We start from the raw sequence: 19,895 nt of genomic DNA, 5'->3' as shown, positions 1-19,895 counted from the left end.
AACCGCTTATAAAGAAAAGTACCCCCAAAATGTTTCTATTTTATTTTCAGTATCCTCAGGACAAGTTAAAATGATTTACAAGAAATAATTCACTAACCTGTTTGTAAGGAGTATCACTCAGGTAAATTTCAGTGTCCCCAACTGAAATCAAAACACTTTTAGAACAAACAATACCATTGTCAAAGCATTTCTTGTTCTGGCCAATGACAGATATATCTGAATCATCTGTACTCTGAAATGTCAAAAATATTATATTAATACAAACGTATATTATATATAATTTTTACTTATTTTTCATTAACAAATCTTAAAGAAGTCCAAGATTTACAATGAATCGTATTGAAATTGAAATACAACTTACCTCTAAAATAAAAATCATTTTGATCTAATAATGTGAAGAATTTAATAAAAGTATACCAAGATAGCTCAATCTTTAAACATTTAACTATAATATCTCCTGTTAAAATGTTGTTCCAACAAGGATTTTTTTCCATTTTATTATTACAGCTCAAATTTATCAACCAGTTTCTTCTCATCAAATACCCAACAAGACATGTCAATTAGGGGAATTTTAAAAGAAACATTTTCATTTTAGACAACATCTTTTGTTTTATTTTAAGCCAGTTTTCTGGCTAAATAATTATTTGCCTACAAGATAAAATTGAAATAAATATAAAACTTTGACACTGTATTAGTAAATAAAATGATGCATATCATTTGAGGGCTTCCTTCGAACTTTATATGCATTGTCTCATTTAATTCTTATGATAATTCTTGAATTATGTATTATCTCCATTTTACAGATCAAGAAACAGAGGTTAAGAAGGATTAAATGAATGTCCAAAGTCACTTAGCTAAATAAGGGCAGAGACAGAGTTCAAAACCCTCTTTATTAATGCCACTTGCAGAGAAATTAGAAAGAGTTTAGTAATGGTTGAGGAGAAAATTCAGTTGTAGGTTATAGGAAATCCTTAGTTCCAGAGACTATTATTTAGTCCCACACACTCTAAATCTGACCTTTTCACCAGTTACCTCACCCTCACCTTCCTTCAGCCACTCCCCTCTCCATCCACTAAGAACTCTCTCTCTGGAAACAGGGTTTTTAATTTTTATCCCACTTTAATAGATGCGCTTCAATAGGTCCACAGACTCTGGAAGTTCATTGTAAAATGTTGTTTTTGAGTATCTGTATTTTCTAGGAAGAAGGTCTATGATTTTCATCAAATTTTTGAAGTGGTTCTTATTGCCCCAAAAGCTAAAGCCACACTGCCGTGAGTCCTTCCACTACCTAGTGGAAGGTGGGAATTTCATCAAAAGGAAAGTGACAATTCTCTTTGAACTCAAATTCCAATTTTCAAAGGCTCACCTACATTTCCTGAATCCTTTTCATTTTTAGATATATGGGTCAGTGTTTATTTTCAAAGTGAGAAGAGTCCTTAAATGTTTGGAAATCATATAGGTCTTGATGTAAATTCTCCATACCTAGTTTTTTATATCACCAACAATATGAACACTAGCTCAATATATTTCTTGGTTTGGCCAAATTCTTCCTGTCTTATTAGGAAGTACTACAACATAGTGCCTAGAGGATAGGTTTTCAATGAATGCTGTTGACAGAGTAATTAATTTGTCCCTCTGTGACCCAATTTTCCTTACTTCATAGGAACCAAGAGTTTTTTCTTCTTCTTAAACAATTCTTTTCCAAAGTATTGCCTAAACTTTGAAAAGGAGAATAATAAGGGTCATCAAGATGATTACGGCATTGTATTACTCAAAAAATAATGCCACACTTTTCTGCCTTTATGAACAATTTTCAAAGAAGACATACATATATAATTCAGGGTTTTGTTTTCCTCTTCCTCTTGGAAAGAGTTTTGAGATGAAGGGATGTGAAAAGCTGGCTGAAAGGATTTCTATTGCCATTACATTTCTATTACTATTAATCAAAGTGCCTCAATGTTATCTTTAGTCTTTATATTAATTCAGAAATGCCAAGAAATATTCTATATTGTATAGTCTGCCTGGTAATATCATGTTCAGAAATGCCAAGAAATATTCTATATTGTATTGTATCGTCTGCCTGGTAATATCATGTTAGGCTGACAGTAACTTGAAACTATCAAATCCTAACAGTCACGTTTCTCCAATTTCCATTTCCAATATTTATTTCAAGTTAATATTAGGTTTGGAGATAATGCTACAGAGTTGCTAAGCAACACAGTAAGTAACACAAAGCTAGAGGAAAAAGGTCAACAGCAATGTGCCACATAGATTCCTCAAACCCTTTATGCTCAGGTACTGAAAACACTGATAGAGAATATTCTCCCAAGTGATTCCAAAACATAAAATGTCAGCACCTCTCAAGGTAGTATATTATTTTACTTGCTATGTCAGTCTAAGACCTGTCATAGTCCCAGCCCCTTTTAACGGTAACTATCCCACAGAAAGTCCCTGCTGATACAGTAGCCTCAGGCAGCCATGGTTTATGTTCCACAGCTGAATGGCCCCAAAGCAGCACATTCTTTGATGGGCCAAGGGACTTTTTAATGCAGGCAAAAAAAAAAAAAAAAAAAGACAACTCTAGACAATTAGATTCTCTCTCACATTTGAACCAAAAGGAAGGGAAGATAAACAAAAGATGGTATACTTGTCATTTTTTAAAAGAAATGCTTATATCTCAACTCTATAATGCGTTTTGGGCTTTAATTTGTTCCTTAATTTTACCATTTCCTTTTTCACTAACTTTTATTCCCTTAACATACATTTAAATTCTTATTAGTTAATTCCATCATCTCCTTCATAACTTCTGGAAGACAGAAAATATTTTTATTTTATGGGGAGTAAATTTTATTCAGAGTGAAATCTTCACCTAATTTTTACATGTTACTTCTTTCTTTCCTTCTTTCTTCTCTATCTCTCTCTTTCTTTTTTTCCTGAAGTGCCATACCATTGTATAATTACTATGCCATTAGTTTGCATTTTACTCTTATTTGACAGAGAAAGCTCTATCTAGTTCTATCTAGATCTTTACATTTGCCTAAATAGGGCGTAATGATTTCCTCTGACTTCTTTTCCTCTCTGTTTTCATTTCCTGTGGATGGATGGACAGATGGATGGATGGATGGATAAATACATACCTACGTACATACACAAATGCATACAGGGTTTATCCTTCAAGATATTATGAGATTACAAGCAACTAAGAGTTTTATAGAGGAGACAGACATGAAAATATGGAACTTGTGAGACCCAGTATTCTAAGAAACTCTTGGAGAAAGAAGCCACCAGAGACTGAGGAGTGGTCAAAGACCAGCAGAAGTAGAATTACCTCAGAGAAGACAAAGCAAGAACCACTTCAAAAAAGGAAGATAAACATTTAAAAGGTTTAATTAGATTTTGCATAGGTCATCATTAACTTTTACAGTGGCAATTTTATATGAATTTTGTGATTTGGTGATTAATAACTCTCCACCACCAGCCTAAGTTTCAAAGGGCCCTAGACTGATATCTATGTTTGCATACTCTGTACCTCCACTTCTCAGTATAGGGCCTGACACATAGAAATCACACAAGAAATATTGACATGAAAAATGATGATACAAGGTATAAAAATTTGAGAGCGATGAAATTAGAAGGGTTTTCAGAAACTTAAGGAGAGCACCAAACATCTGAGCTATCAACTGAACAGAATGTTGAAAAACCTAATCTAAAACAAGTTACAGGAAGAAACCTAGCAGTGACAGGGGCCTGTCATAGATAATGGAAGTAGAGTTTGGCTCTGAAATCTGGGAGTTGGAATATTAAATTTCCCACTTTTGCTGAAAACATGCAGTGTCCTCTCTTTCTTTGAGCTTATAGCACAGGTCAAGTTGCTGTTTGGTTTCTCAACTCTTTTTACTCTTAAAAAAGTCTTACCTCAGGAAATACAATTATGAACTTTGTCCTAGATTTGCTTCAACACACTTAAAAAATAATGTGCTATATTCCCTGTGCTATTTAAAGTATAGCATAAACAGCCTCCAAAATGAATAAAATACCAGAGAACTTGAATTTTTAAAGTTTGATAAACATCAACAAAGATAGGGTAAGTATTCGCTGGAATCAGATTACATTTAAAACTCCACAATCCAGGGACTTCCCTGGTGGTCCAGTGGTTAAGACTTTGCCTTTCAATGCAGAGGGTGCAGGTTCGATCTCTAGTCAGGGAGCTAAGACCACACATGCCTTGTGGCCAAATAAAAACATAAAACAGAAGCGATATTGGAACAAATTCAGTGAAGACTTTAAAAATGGTCCACACTAAAAAAACAAAAAAGCTCCACAATCCAGAGATTAAAAAGAAAACAAAAACCTTTACAATTCCTTCAGTGTGTCAGAGTCAAGTAACATTATACTTTCAAGACAAAGCTGAGTAAGTATTAATTTTTAAAAGTCCAATTGGCAAATAAAATGGAAATTTTTATGAATTTGATTACTAGATCCTTCACAGGGCCCAAAAAAATAAATGATAAGTTTTACCAGATAAAAATGCGTTACAAATGACAAAGTCTGGAATTTGTAATCAAGACAGGGAGGAAAGAGAGCTGCTTGACAAAGAAGAAGGAATTAAATATGATATTCACAGAAGTGATTCTTGCCTATGAAAAAGCAGCAAGTAAATGAATGGTGCTGGCAGCCATTCTATCCTTCTCAAAGGAAATGCTGATTCTTAAAAAATTAATTAATTAATTAAAATTGCAGCAGAAAATCTCCAAGTGTTGAGAAATTTACTATCTGGAATGATAATATTTCAAAACCATGACTACTAGGTTACATTGGTTAATCACTAATTTGTCTTTGGTATGAAATAATTACTCCATGGTCGAATAAAATATTTCTTGGCTTATCAAGTATATGTTGGTCATGCTGGAGAGGGTGTGGAGAAAAGGAAACCCTCTTGCACTGTTGGTGGGAATGTAAATTGATACAGCCACTATGGAGAACAGTATGGAGGTTCCTGAAAAAACTAAAAATAGAACTACCATACGACCCAGCAATCCCACTACTGGGCATATACCCTGAGAAAACCATAATTTAAAAAGAGTCATGTACCACAACGTTCATTGCAGCTCTATTTACAATAGCAAGGACATGGAAGCAACCTAAGTGTCCATCAATAGATGAATGGATAAAGAAGATGTGGCACATATATATACAATGGAATATTACTCAGCCATAAAAAAGAAACGAAATTGAGTTATCTGTAGTGAGGTGGATGGACCTAGAGTCTGTCATCCCGAGTGAAGTGAGTCAGAAAGAGAAAAACAAATACTGTATGCTAACACATACATGTGGAATCTAAAAAAAAAAAAAAAAAAGGTTCTGAAGAACCTAGGGGCAGGACAGGAATAAAGACGCAGACATAGAGAATGGACTTGAGGACACAGGGAGGGGGAAGGGTAAGCTGGGACAAAGTGAGAGAGTGGCATGGACATATATACACTACCAAATGTAAAATTCCTAGTGGGAAGCAGCTGCATAGCACAGGGAGATCAGCTCCGTGCTTCATGACAACCTAGCGGGGTGGGATAGGGAGGGTGGGAGGGAGACGAAAGAGGGAGGAGACATGGGGATATACGTATATGTATAGCTGATTCACTTTGTTATAAAGCAGAAACTAACACACCATTGTAAAGCAATTATACTCCAATAAAGATGTTAAAAAACAAAAGGCATATACAATTCTAAAACTTGAAGCTTTAGACTTTTAATATTCTTTATATCTTATTTTTACCACATGAACCCCAATGACAGATCTTAACCCAGATATTTAATTAGGTATCCAAATGTTGGAATAACATTTCCTGCAACATGTCTTCTCATATACAGGTAGGCATGTCTCATTAAAATCTGAGACTGAACATTATGTATACATTTTTACAGAAGGATATAGTAGAAAATTAAAGTGATGATAGGAAATCAGGTTTATAAAACCTAAAAGCCAAACCTTAATGGCTCTTGCCTGCTAAATAAAATGGCACTGTTATATTGCAGCACCAATAAAAAAAGACTGCCACCATCACTCAGCATCAAACAGAAGAAGATACTTTCATTTTGTCAGGAATCAGAACTGAGACAAATATTCTTTCTACACAATCACTTTTCTGTACACTTGAAGCTAACACAACATTGTAAATTAACTATACTTCAATTAAAAAAAACAATCATTGTTTGAAAGTTCAGTGGTAAGTACTATGATTTCTCTACTGCAAAGACAAATGAGGAGTTAAGGAAAAGCCAGGTAGATCAAATAAGTAGTTGTTAAGAGTTCACCGAATGCCCAGCATTTTGCAAAATGACTGGGGGGAGGAAAAAAGAAATGTAGGTCCTGATCCTTGTTTCAAAACTTTAGAATTTTATTGCAAAATTCTATCTTAATAAATAGAGAAGGCATGTTTTTGTTAACACAGTTTACATTTAATAGGCCCTAAAAATTGTTTATTAAATGAATGAAATGATAATGCATGAGCAAAGACCAGTGTCACACATTGGAAAATGTTTGCAAAGACGGTGATACATGAACAAGGTTTAAAATGTTTTTGCTAAATACTTCTAAATAATTTTTTCCATACACAAAATGAAGACAAAGTTTGGAAGAATTTTTGTTTTGCTACATAAAATGAAACCATAAAAAGCATCATTAATTAACCTCAGTGACATATCCAATGGGAACATGTCATGTTTGATACAATACTGTCAATGATACTTTGTTTTTTCTAGATGTGACAAAGTTTACTATTCAGAAGAAGAGAATTTCAAAAATAGTTAAAATTCGTTTTTTAAAGAAGAAAATGCTTTACATCCTTGCTATTCAAAGAGTGGACTATGGACGTGAAACATCAGGGTAGTTTATTAAAAATTGCGGAATCCAAGATACTCCTCCAAACACATAAAATCAGCAACTATATTGTAACAAGATTTCCAGGTGATGTGCAGACATACTAAAGCTTAAGAAGCACTGCTCTACATACTTCATGTTAAAGGCATGTATATGCGTTTATAACAAAGATTACTAATTAAGTGTAAGCTTGTGATTTCTACCCTCTAAAAAGATGGTTAAAAAACCGAGCACGTAATTTTTCAGCTCTTATAGTACAACCGTAATTGCGCTAGCCCTTATGAGGAACCCAAAAGCAGTATAACGCAGAGCTCTGATATAAAATGATACACAATCTAATTGAGCACACATAAAATAATCAGAATATAATGGGCTGCTTACTTTTGACATGATGACTATTAAATACAATAGGATGTGTAAGAACAGAACAGGTAAATGTGAACTAGAAAAGTTATTTTGAGGGAGTAGAGGCAATCAGGTACAGGAAAATACCCTGAGAAAAGACATAGAGGAGGGGCGGAGCTAACTGAGACCCTCGAAAGATTATCAAAGGGTCTGAAGGGAAATTTGATATTATGGAAGCTGGTAATTGGGAGTCAACCATAGTTCTTAGAAAGCAATGACATGATAGCAATGTGAGTCTTAGAAAGATTAACAGAATGAAAAAAATGTATTACTGTAGGGATGAACTTGAGTCAGAAGAGCCTAGAAGTTGAAGGTCAGAGCTGTCCATGTCAGTTTGGAACTCAGCAGCTTGTAGATGAGGTTAAGATTGTAGAGAGGGATGATCATACCAAGCATTAGGAGAAAAGGGCAGAGAGCCAAGAACAGACGTCCAGTTCAGTCAACATTCAGTGAACAACTATGTTCCCAGCACAATGCTCTACACTGGTAAAACAATGGTGACTAAGGTTTGGTCCTTGCCCTGAAGGAGCCAACTCAGTCATCTATGGTCTGGGACTTATGCTAAAAGAAAAGGCAACAAAGAGACAATGGAGAAACCTGAAGAGACACTGAAGGGCTCCAACAGCATAATATCGAGAAAGTCAAAGGAAGAGGGATCTTAAGGAATGTCAGAGACACCTAAATGTCAAGGGAAGCAAGGATATGGTATAAAATCAGTCTGATACATTTTGAGAAAAAAAGTATCTGTTCATGTATTCAAATCTCTAAATTGTTATTTACTTTTCCAAGCTTCTCAATTTACAACCTAAAGTTCAGGGGACAAGAGAATTCTCATGTAAAATTGTTTGCTAAATAAGGCTTGTTCTAAGAGGACAAATACTCATAGAATGTATATGTATCACTGTGCTTTTCCTATGCTCCAAATAGTATCAAAACCACACACACACACACACACACACGCACACACAACCCCTATAGGCAACTTGTCATCTTCTATAATTATCTAACTGCCAAATTCATTCCCAGGGATTTATTCTTTAAGAAACTTGAAATTGTTCATAAAGAAGGCTAAAAATAGCACTGAAAGGGAAACTCAGTGGTTTCCATTGAGGCTATAGATTTTACTGTTTGTTTTTTTATTTAATATAACTAATACAAAATGGGAATACGTCTACTTTCTTGACATCTGCTTAAAGAACAGGATCATACATGAACCTCTAAAAACATAAAAGCCTTACCCAGAAAAAAACACACATTCAAGATAATCACAGGTTACCTTGCTGGAGAAAAAGATGTTATTTTGCTTATTCTTGTGCAACTTCTTCCTAAAGCTTACATTTTTCATTTAGAAATTTAATTCTGGGATCAATGATATCTAAATAAAATTTAGGGATACAGAAAATCCGAATGCATTAAAGATATGAGAAATTTTAAGGATTTTATCAGATATACAAAGCCCAGGGTTTACCAAAGCATATCATCAAAATAGCATGTCTAGAATTGAGAACAATGTCATTTTGATTGCTACAACTATAAACAATATGTGGTCCAATACATGATTTAATGTCTTATATTTGTATTCACCAAACTAAACCAACAAAAATAAAAATGGCTGACATTTATTGAGCAGTTACTAAATAGCAAGCACTCTCTGAGAGTTTTACATATATTTATTTCATTCAATCCTAAGAACTACCCCAGGAGAGAGATACAATTATTATCCTCATTTTACAAATGAGAAAACAGAGGCACAGAAAGTTTACGAATTAGCCCATTACTTATACATAATAAAACTTTACAGTGAGTCAAGGCAATGAATTTAAAATTGCTATCACTTTTATAGGTTTTACTAATGACACATGGATTTGATATGCCATGGTCCACCATACTTGTTTTTTACATTGTCTTTACATAATTTTAAGTAAAAGGAAGTAATTGTGACATACCTTTATCAAAAATACCTGGCAATCACTGGTATAATCATATTCCAGTCCATCAAAAGAATGATAATGACGGTCCCCATATATTGTGCACACTGCTGGGCATGGATAATATGTGCAGTTGAACATTCCTCGTCGACAAACACTATTAGAAAATAATACAAACACTGTTACCTTTCTAAGAAACCTGGCTCTAATTAGTATTTTTCAAGCAGCATAAATATTGGAAGGTTTGTATTCAAAAGCACTCACTGAGCCAATAGCCCTTATAAATATGCCCAATTCGTTCTGATAACATTTTATTACAATGCTAGATAAGGCATATATTTACCACTTTGTCTAAATAAATTATCAGACATCACAACCAAGCCTGGAAATTGTGCCTGGGTCACACAGAAAACAGGTGATGGAATGAAAAATTAAACATACGCCTGCTGGTGGCTAAAAGACCACAATGCCATCTCATCTACTGGAGTCCATTTAAATACCTTAGACAGGACTTGTTCATGAACTTAGAATTTTTATCCACATTTCAAGGAAACTGTATTTCAATTTTATTTTACGGCTTATTTCCAAACAGAAAACTTTCCATCAAATGTGACCTTCTCTTTGGAACACTTATCACTTTCTTATAAACTTGAGATATGTTTTTCCTATTAAATTTTCAAATTGTCATAGTTCATTTTTTTCTCCTGGGTTGAACAAATAGGAGTAAAAATAATGATCCCCCTGAAGGTAGTAGCTCCCAACCAACTCCTGAAAGCCTTTAAAATCTTATTTACTCAGACTTGGTTTGCTTTTTGCTGAAATCAGTCACATTAAGGAAACACAAGATGACTGAAACTAATACAATTTCTTAGGAAAACTGTGAAATAAACAGATCTCATTACCAGGTATAACATGGTGTAGCAATCACTTCTCCTGAGAGGTACTCCCAATCTTTCCAGATACAGGGACAGCTTTCAGGAACATAACACTTTCCTTTGTGCTCTGCCATTCTTTCAAGTGAAGAAGTAAATGCTATTTAATATAAACTACTAATTTCGGTTTTTAAAAAAATCAGCAATCTTGTCATATTCCAAACCATCTGTATTTGTTACAGCTGTCGAAAGCATGTTCTATCTGACCTATGGAGGGGTCGAATCCTGTCTTTCTCCCCTATTTTACCACACAGTACCTTTCACATCACAGAAATAAATAAATGCCAGGCAAATGACTGGATGCAAAATTTTAAACTTTTTGTTATCACTTACTACAACAAAAGGGAGACAGAGTCTAAATTTCCGGGTAAAGTGAGATATTCTGAAAAAACAATTAAAGAGGAAGTAAGGCTCCCTTTCTTCAATATTTGCTACTTGATAGAAGAGTCTGTGAGTCTAAGAATTTTTTTTACAAAATAGTGAAGTATGAGCTGGATAACATTTTCTATTACAGGATACAGAGAGTAATCAAAAGCTTCTTTTGTTAGTGCTTAAAGTTAAAAACCATGAGACTTTAGGTGTGTCTTGAATAAGAAACCATTGTATCGAGTGTTTCACATTTTATTATTAACATATCAAGTTTTGAATGTTGGTTTCTTCAAAGTGTAAATTCCTTCATGAAAGATTACCCCATAAGAAAGTATCTTAAAATATCTCTGAATACAAAAATTAAAACAAAATCATTATTCATAATCTCAAGGAGAAATCAGTTTGGGTGTATTATCAAAATATTTTGATATGAAGATAAAATAAATACATATTATATATAATAAGTATTTCAATACCCTTAATATAAATATATACATATATTTTTCAATATTCCTAAAATCTTTTCTCAAAAAGAGCTTCCATAAATAATAATAAAATACTAATCAATACAATAATTTAAATATATAATAGTATAACTATAATAATAAAAGAAATTAAAATAATAAATAATGGATAATAAAATAGTAATAGCAACATTCAAAACTAGCTAGTAAAAATAGATAAAATACATAGTTTTTTTCTGAACTTGCTTTAAAATGTGAGAATTCCATGTTGTCAAAATTAACATAGAAGTCAGGAATCCTGACTTCTTGCCTCTTCTCTCAAATAGAAATAATCACATATGTTCCTTTAGTGCTCTGCTTCCTCGCTCATAGTTTATCTAATGTATATGTTATCCATTTGACTTTAAGTTTCACTCTGGAAGACCATGAATATCTTGTTAATGGTTGTGTTCCAATGCCTAGCACATAGCAGACACTCAGTTGTTGAGTAAAGGTGAAGAAATGAAACTGTTTATATAAATGATGCATCAACTCATTCAGATTTCTTTCTTACAGACACCAGTGCCCTAGAGTCCATAATTTCTCCCCTCAACCTTCCCAAACTTCTAGCCACTTTCCCTGAGCATTGCATCTCTCTTCTGCCTAGAAAACTAAAAGATTTTTTTCTCATCACTCAAGACTCAATTTAGTGCAATCTTTTCAGTGCAATCTTTTATGTACCACACTCCCTATATATAGCAATATGTACAAACCTTTATTGGAGGGTTTACCACAATGAATTGCAAGTAATTCATTAAACGTCTTACAGAGAAAATAAGAACAATAACAAAAACTAGTATTTTTGAGTGTTAACTATGGCCCAGCCACTGTTCCACCTGCTTTAAATACATTATTGACTCATCTAATCCTAGTGACAATTCCATAAGGTAGATTCTATTGTTATCTTATATATATTTATTTTAGCACCATCATCCCTGTGTCTTAACACAATGTCCCAGATATTAGGTGCTTCATAAACATTGGCTGCTGAATTGCTTAGATAAGGGATGCCTCACCGAAATGAACCACAATTCTTTTTTTTTCAATTCTCATTTCTTTTATTTTTTAAAATATTATTCACATTTTTAATTTTTTAATTGAAGTATAGTTAATTTATAATATTATATTAGCTTCTGGTGTACAGCCTAGTGATTCAGTATTTTTACAGGTTATACTCCATTAAATGTTGTAAGCACAATTCTTAAATAACCAGCCAAACTAGTGGTTTTAAATGGTTACACTGATGACTGATGAGTTTTTCATAACTAATCAAAACTGGAAGAGAGCTGTAAATCACTGTGAATTGTCTGCTTTAAGCAGGTTTGGGAAGTGGGGTTAGTAATAAAATAAACATTTACTGAGCACCTACCATATGACTAGTGTGCTGCATATACTCAACCATCTATGAAGTAGATATTATTACACCCGTTTTAAAAAGATGAAGTTGAGGGGCTGCCCTGGTGGCACAGTGGTTGAGAATCTGCCTGCCAATGCAGGGGACACGGGTTCGAGCCCTGGTCTGGGAGGATCCCACATGGCGCGGAGCAACTAGGCCCGTGAGCCACAATTACTGAGCCTGCGCGTCTGGAGCCTGTGCTCCGCAACGAGAGAGGCCGCGATAGTGAGAGGCCCGCGCACCGCGATGAAGAGTGGCCCCCGCTTGCCGCAACTAGAGGAAGCCCTCGCACGAAAACGAAGACCCAAGACAGCCAAAAATAAATAAATAAATAAATTTAAAATCCTTCAAAAAAAAAAAAAATGATAAAGTTGAGACTCCAAGTGGTTAAGATTTGTCCCGAGGTACTTTACCTAATAAGAAAGAGGGCCAACATTTTTAACCCATTTCTATATGACTCTTTCCACTATATTACTTTCCATTTCTTTAATCCACAATGATTTCTAAACTAAGGTATGTGGTCCGTTTGTAGTGGATGAACTGCTGGCACTACAAGGAGCCCCATGACAACAAGTGACACCAGGCTTATTGTCCTAAAATAAGCCAGCCAAGGTCGCGTGGAAGTCAATACACATCATACTACCAAGAACAACTTTATAATCGAAAGTTCCATGTAACAAAATTATTTCCAAACAGTGAGAGGCCTCTTAGTCAATTCCAACTATACTTATGTCAATAAAATAAGAGAAGGCGGGAGGAAATTACTTTAAGTTTTCGTAATAAAATTTGACCAGTAAATTAATAAATCACTGTTGAACTAAAAGTCAAAGGTGACAGCAAGTAGATATTTTTTTAAATAATAGCATCAACCACAAGCACATGAAACAAAATTAGGATGTAGATTTATTTAATCAGCCATGCATCCCTGAATCGTAATCAAATCAAATAAATCAAGCAATGTTGTAGGGTTCAATTATTTTACTATAATAAAGGTTTTATTTCCCTTGTCCTTTTTACTAAAATGTCTTCCTTGCTCATCTGCTGTATGACCTGATTTCTACCTGCTTTTATTTTCCCAGGCAAGGCCTTGTTCTTTCACACTGCTTCTATGTCCTTTCTTTCTAAAGAGATTGATACAGTCCCATTACTTGGCTCTTCAACCTATTCCAGATGGGGACCATTTAGACAAATGTGACTCTCCTGGGAAACAGACCACAAAACCTCTCTCTTCTTTGCTCCTGGTTTATATGAATGGAGCCCAGGAATCGCTTTGTGTGAGTACGTTCATCGAGAAAGAATGGGTGACCTCTTTGCCTTAGGTGGCCCTCCCTCTGCGCACTGCCTCAATTCATTACCAGAAGAAGGAAGGCCAGTGAGGCCAGATTCCACGTGTGCCTGCAAGGAAGCAAATAGCCACCAGATTCTGTATTTACCTTCCATGTATACTAGGCATTTCTGCTACTAAAGAAAATTTACAAAGATAAGAGTAAATTATGCTGCCATAAAATAGTGACCCATACTTATTGAGTGTACACACACACACACACACACACACACAGGCACACACACCACATTTCACAATGCCTAACGGAGACTTTAAAGGAACTTGCAGAAAAATCATGCAGCTGATATCGGCAGGGCTGGGATTTGAAACAGGTGTGTCTGAAGCCAGAGCTCCCACTGTTAGCCACTGCCCTAAGTAGCCTCAACACACCATTTTCTCTAACATCCATTAGATAGATCAGTTGGCATCAATAATATAACTTAAAATCAACAAGAGTAACAGCACAACAGAATATACAAAAGATATGTACTTCAAGTGTTTTGAATACAGAGTGGCTCACTATCATTTTCCCAAAACTGCAGTTGAATTAGGAGGTAAATGCCAAGTCCATCCTGAAATGAGTTCTCTCCTCGATTCACTGCATTACTTTAATTATATTGTATACGTAACATATTGTGACATTATTTAGTCATGTGTTATATGTGATATGCATCTCACACATAACATATGTGATATGTTCCATGAGCACAGAAAAATAATTACAACAGTCTTCTAGTTACCAACTCAAAGTGAACCACTAGTCAGAACACAATTTTAGCTATTCCTATAAATAATGTTTTTAAGTGCTCTTGTGTTTTCTATCAAATTCTAAACGTTCTGTATTATCAAGAAAAAGAGGCTTACCCTGGAGCACAAACACAGCCACTTATGCAGGGTGATGATGGGGCACAAGTGAAGTTCATAGCCAGGTTTGCACATGTAGTTTCACAATTTACACCACCAGCTGGTAATTCAGGGTCAGGAAACCTACAGTCGAAATACTGTTTTCCCTCGGGGCAGATGTGAACTTCAGGGACAAGGCGCAGATAAAATACCCTTAAATTTGTATTTGCTCCATACATTTAATCTTATTGACATACATTTGTCATCAAAACACAATTCACCATAGAATACATATTTAACATATTTAACAGTAATAACTGATCTTACTCTGTGACGTTTGGTTCATGAGCTTACAAACATTCCCTAGACAGATTTCCTTTCATCACCTAAAGTTCCAAAATCTATTTTGAGTTTGAACACTTTAGAGCTGCCTTCCATAACGCAGTAACTAAACAACTAGTATATAATTTTCTGAGATCAAGAACCAGGGTATTTTGATTAATCCAAACATACATTATCAATTTTTGATGACTGACAGTACAGTATATTTAAACTTTACAAAGTTGTATGTTTACAACAAACACGATACTTTTAGACCTTGCTTCACCTCTGAGTCATTATTTACATTAGTCCTCACTATAATGTAGAAGTGCAGAAAATGGACATAATTACAGGCAGGCTAGGGGTTACATATTGCTCCAGAAACTTCTGAGCTCAGAGGGATTAAATAACAGCCCTTATCTGGGGCCAAAAGGAATCCTGGGGATTCCTCTTTGAGAAGTCTGGCCACCTGGGCATCCTTTTCTTCAATGCTGAGCCACCCTGACGCAAATGGGGCAAGGCAGGGAGGGCCTAGTAGCTATTGAATATGTGTGTGGTCCATGAACATACACTGTAAAGAAGTCCTAGACAGCCTGAATCCTCATAAATTGAACCCAGGGCATATAATTTAAAGCTAATTTATAAAATATATTACATAACTGTGCAAATAAAGAACAAAGCAGTAGCTCACAATTAGTTTTAGCAGCCTACACTCTTCCTGCCCATTAAAATCAACAAAAGGTAGTTTTGTTTAGGATTTGCCTAGAATTTATCCACAGGGACCAAAAATTTGAGGCTCTCTGTGTGGTGAAAATAAATAATACAAAGGGTCTCCTAATATATAAGATCTTCAGGAATGATATGCAATCGTAAGATGATATTCTCAAGAGAGGTGGCAGTCGATGTCATTTTACATGCCATTTTTAATCGATGGCTGCTGGTACTAAAGCTTTGCTACTTATAATGTAGCCCAGGACCCAGTAGCATTAGCATCACTTCGGCCATCAACAGAAATGTTGCAGGCATCACCCCTGACCTACTGAATCAGAATCTGCATTTTAACAAGATCCCCAGGTGGCTGTGTGTCCATTGGAAGCTGCCGGTCTGGAGTAGGGTTTCCCAACTGCTGTTGCATAAGTGAGTTCCGACAGGTGTCTGCATACATATCCCTAAAGCCTCTGGGGCACCTGGGGTGGTGCTGGGATAGGCAGCATCAAGGCAGCATCCCTGGGTTGATCAGCTCTGCCCCTAAGCAGCCTTATACGTCCACTCCACACTGTCCTACAAACATTGTAATTCCGAACGTGAAAAAAGTTAGGAAGCGCCAGAGTGCCATGTTGAGAAACATCCTAAGGCTATTCCTCCATGCACATTGGCAAGGGGATTAATAACTTCTGCCCTAAGAGTAGGAGCAGTACCAGAGGCACATTCTCTTTAAGGAAAACATCTATCTAGAGCTTACCAGTAGAGGGTGTTGCTAATTCATCACATTTCACAGTCCCATTCGAACACTGGCTGGTAGAAGTAAACAAATAGTTAATTCATGAAACCAAACCTCAAGTTTTTTCTGTATTTCAGAAACAATATAACATGCAAGAATTGACAAATACGATTTTTCCTTTTTACAAATAAGTTATTGGTTTAGGCCCAATTGGAAGAGAGCTATTTCAGTTCAACACATTTTTATCAAACGCTCATGTATGTGTGGCGCACTGTGACAGGCATGGGGAATTCAAAGACCAAAATTCGCAGTCTTTAGCCAAGTGCCTACTATATTCTAGTAGGAGACAAAGACATACAAATAAATAATTTAGCCAGTGTGACATGCAACATAGAAACGTTTAAGACATAGAAGTAAAGCACCAAAAAAATGTTTAAAAATCTGTTAGCAATTGACATCAGGGCAGTCAAAGAAGATAAAGTCGGGAAGATTTTGAAGAAGGCATGGAGGTTACGATATAGATTAAAGTAGGAAGGCTGTCACACTGAGTGGAGATGCAGTACAAAGCCATGGAGGGGTAGGACAGCTTTCCATGCGACAGAGTGCCATGTGGGAAGTGACAGGGGATGCAGACGGCAAAGGCCATCTGCAAAGAGTCAAAGGCCAGCTCCTATTAAGACACTAAGAATTTATCCGTGAAGTGAGTCGCTAAAGACCTTAAACACAGATGTGATATGGTTGGTTTCAATTCTAGAAAAGTCATTCTGGCAGCAGTGTGGAAGATAGAGTGAAGTCCAATCTTGCAACCTGAGTTCGAAAGTCAGGGCATAAGGCAAAAACCAAATTCAGGCAATGTGAACCTTGAAAATCCCTTAAGAAGATATCATGATAAGGAAAAACACACCAGTTCTCAATAAGCCAGCGGATAAACCACAAAACTAAAACCCCTCAGGAACTTACAGTATTTGAGCACTCATCTCATCCTTAACTTTTATTTGAGAACCAAACTGATCAAAGGCCTTCCATTTCACTGTTTGACACTTCAATTCATAGCTCTTTTCTGCAGTTGTGAGCACAAGACTTAGGCAATTCCACGTTGAAATGTAATATATACATGTGGTTTAATATATATATATATATATATATGTATATATTAGGGTTTTATATATATAAATGTAATATATATGGTTTAAAAGTTTATATATTAAGGTTATCTGTATTTTTCAAATTATAGGTGTCATATTTCAATTTATGGTTTTGGTTAAGAAGTTATATGACTACATGTTATTTGTCAAGAACAATCACCACCACTGAAATCTACCATAAGCCTGAGGGCGTTGGGATGAGCTCCCCAGGCTGGTAAATGCTGCCCCTGTAATGACACCGACAGTGAAATCTGTAAGGAAAAGAAAGGGTTAAATTAACAAAATAGGATATAAATTTTTTAAAAAACACTGAAATTCAAGCAGACCATATGCTCTGTACTGGTAATTTTAATGCACAGTCTAACATTACTCCATGAGATTCCATGCAGCTCTGTTATACAAATGTGAAGCCTTGTGCAGCTTTAGATTTTGTTTTCTAAATTCAAGCTCTGTATTGTTTTAGTGACAGAACAGACTGTGTTGTTTTTGTCACCACATAAAAAGTCCCTGAAGGCACTTCAGAGAAACACAACTGGTATATCATTTAGCCTTATGTAGACAACAAAAGTCTTTATGTCATATGAGATTTGAGAAATTTCTGGGCGCTGAGAGACATTAAAATCCTGCTACTAAAGTCTGCCACATGACCGTGAAACATAAACCTTGCTATCATTATTGATATGGCAAAAGCAAGTGGGAATAAACTTCAGGATCAACCATCAGATTCCTTAGCTCTTTCTATAGAGATTTTGTGAACACATACAGGGCTAACAAATAAATAAAAGTAAAGACATTAAGAAATATTAAAGAAACAACTCACAAGCAGATCTTTGCATATACGCACACTTATTTCATGGAAAAAGTGACTGTTTAATAGTGGAAAAAATTTATGGTGCTGAGTCAATTAGATAAAAAAAAAGAAAGAAAGGAAAGAGGCATGATAGCCCATTTATCCTGTAAGGGAGAAAAGAGATAAAAGCTGGACACTGTCAACCCACTCCTGTGACGTACATGGGCACACAAAAGCTAAGTGTGTCTTCATAGTATTTGCCTTCGGGACAGTTGCAGCCTTCAGCACAGTCATCGTGACACTGTTCTGGGGAAGAGAGAGAGATGCAGGAGCGGCGACAGAAGGAGGAGCAGTGATGGTACATCATGCCTTTCTGGCACACCACCCCTGAGGACGAAGAAGCATCGGTTGAGAAAGATCTCCACAGGGCCGAGAAGCATTTTATGCTGGGTTATAAGTCTATGATAGACATAAATCACGAAAAAAGAAGATATCTTACATCAATAAACCTAGAACATTACAGAATCCTATATCATAAATAAATAAATTAATTAATTAATTAATTAAACAATTCTTTGCCTCGGTGTAACTGAAGAACAAAATTTCTATGTGAACTATATTTAAGTGTGACATTCCATAACATTCTTTAACAGTCTGTGCTATAATTTTTTTTTAATATTTTTAAGGTATTTTATCCATCTAAATAAACTTCCTTTCCTCACATTTTAAATTTATTTACTGCTATATTGACACCACCTTCTTCTTTGACATTATTTAATCCTAAGTAAACTGTTAGTCCTCTACAAGTAACACAAAACTTGACTTTATCAATCTGTACTCACAGCTTCTGTTTTTTGCCTTTTTAATCATGTTTGTACTTTTTGCTAAACCCTCCAATTTTTTTTTAGAACAAACTGAACTGATTACAGTAGGCAAACTAAAATAATCTAAAAACACACTTGTACAAACAAAAATGCTGGATAAAACACAATTGAAATAATGTTAAATGTATAATTGATCTTGTGAGAAAAAAATGGGGCTGGAGGGTAACTTCTCCATACGTCAGAAGTAAAGAGAGAAATAAAATTCAGAACTTTAAGTAGAGGAAGGGAGGATGGGTCCCAGTAATCCTGGACCTGATATTTAACTCTTAAGGAAATGGAAAATGAAAGTTGGTCCTTTTCAGGGCAAGGAATTGGGAGACCCTTAACTTGGACTTCCAAAAAAATCTCCATCGTCAGTTTAAAAGATGGACTACAGCAGAGGTCAGCAAACTTTTTTTGTAAAGAGCTAAATGGCAAATAGTTTCAACTTTTCTGGCCATACAGTCTCTGTCACAGCTACTCAACTCTACCCTTGTAGCTCAAAAGCAGTCATAGACAATATGCAAACATACGGGCAGTAAATTTTATTTTCAAAAACACGGGAAGCCCAAGGGTGTAATTTGCCAACTTCTGGACTAGAAGAAATCTGCTCATAGTACAGGGAGATGCCAGGAAAGCTTCTCTAACTCTGTGGGGTCTCTGATGAAATAAAGTATCCTCTGAGAAATCAAATTCCTGCACAGGTTTGGTATATGAATTTACATTACTTTTGTATTTACATTATTTTTGTCTTAGAA

The 19,895-nt window shown here is 35.4% G+C and overlaps 1 protein-coding gene across 1 annotated transcript in view; it reads right to left on the bottom strand.

Moving 5' to 3' along the window:
• The window catches only part of OTOGL (otogelin like), a 169,025-nt gene that overhangs the window by 78,064 nt on the left and 71,066 nt on the right, over positions 1 to 19,895 (bottom strand). The window contains exons 21-27 of the mRNA XM_068560704.1: positions 18,496 to 18,661; positions 17,661 to 17,735; positions 16,361 to 16,413; positions 14,599 to 14,761; positions 10,113 to 10,220; positions 9,229 to 9,367; positions 98 to 232 (exon numbers count right to left, since the gene is read on the bottom strand). Coding sequence (XP_068416805.1) covers positions 98 to 232; positions 9,229 to 9,367; positions 10,113 to 10,220; positions 14,599 to 14,761; positions 16,361 to 16,413; positions 17,661 to 17,735; positions 18,496 to 18,661 — 839 coding nt within the window. The remainder of the gene's footprint in view (positions 1 to 97; positions 233 to 9,228; positions 9,368 to 10,112; positions 10,221 to 14,598; positions 14,762 to 16,360; positions 16,414 to 17,660; positions 17,736 to 18,495; positions 18,662 to 19,895) is intronic.

The sequence above is a fragment of the Eschrichtius robustus genome, chromosome 13, assembly GCF_028021215.1.
Source record: "Eschrichtius robustus isolate mEscRob2 chromosome 13, mEscRob2.pri, whole genome shotgun sequence".
NCBI lineage: Eukaryota > Metazoa > Chordata > Mammalia > Artiodactyla > Eschrichtiidae > Eschrichtius > Eschrichtius robustus.
This window is presented reverse-complemented; position numbering and strand designations above follow the sequence as displayed.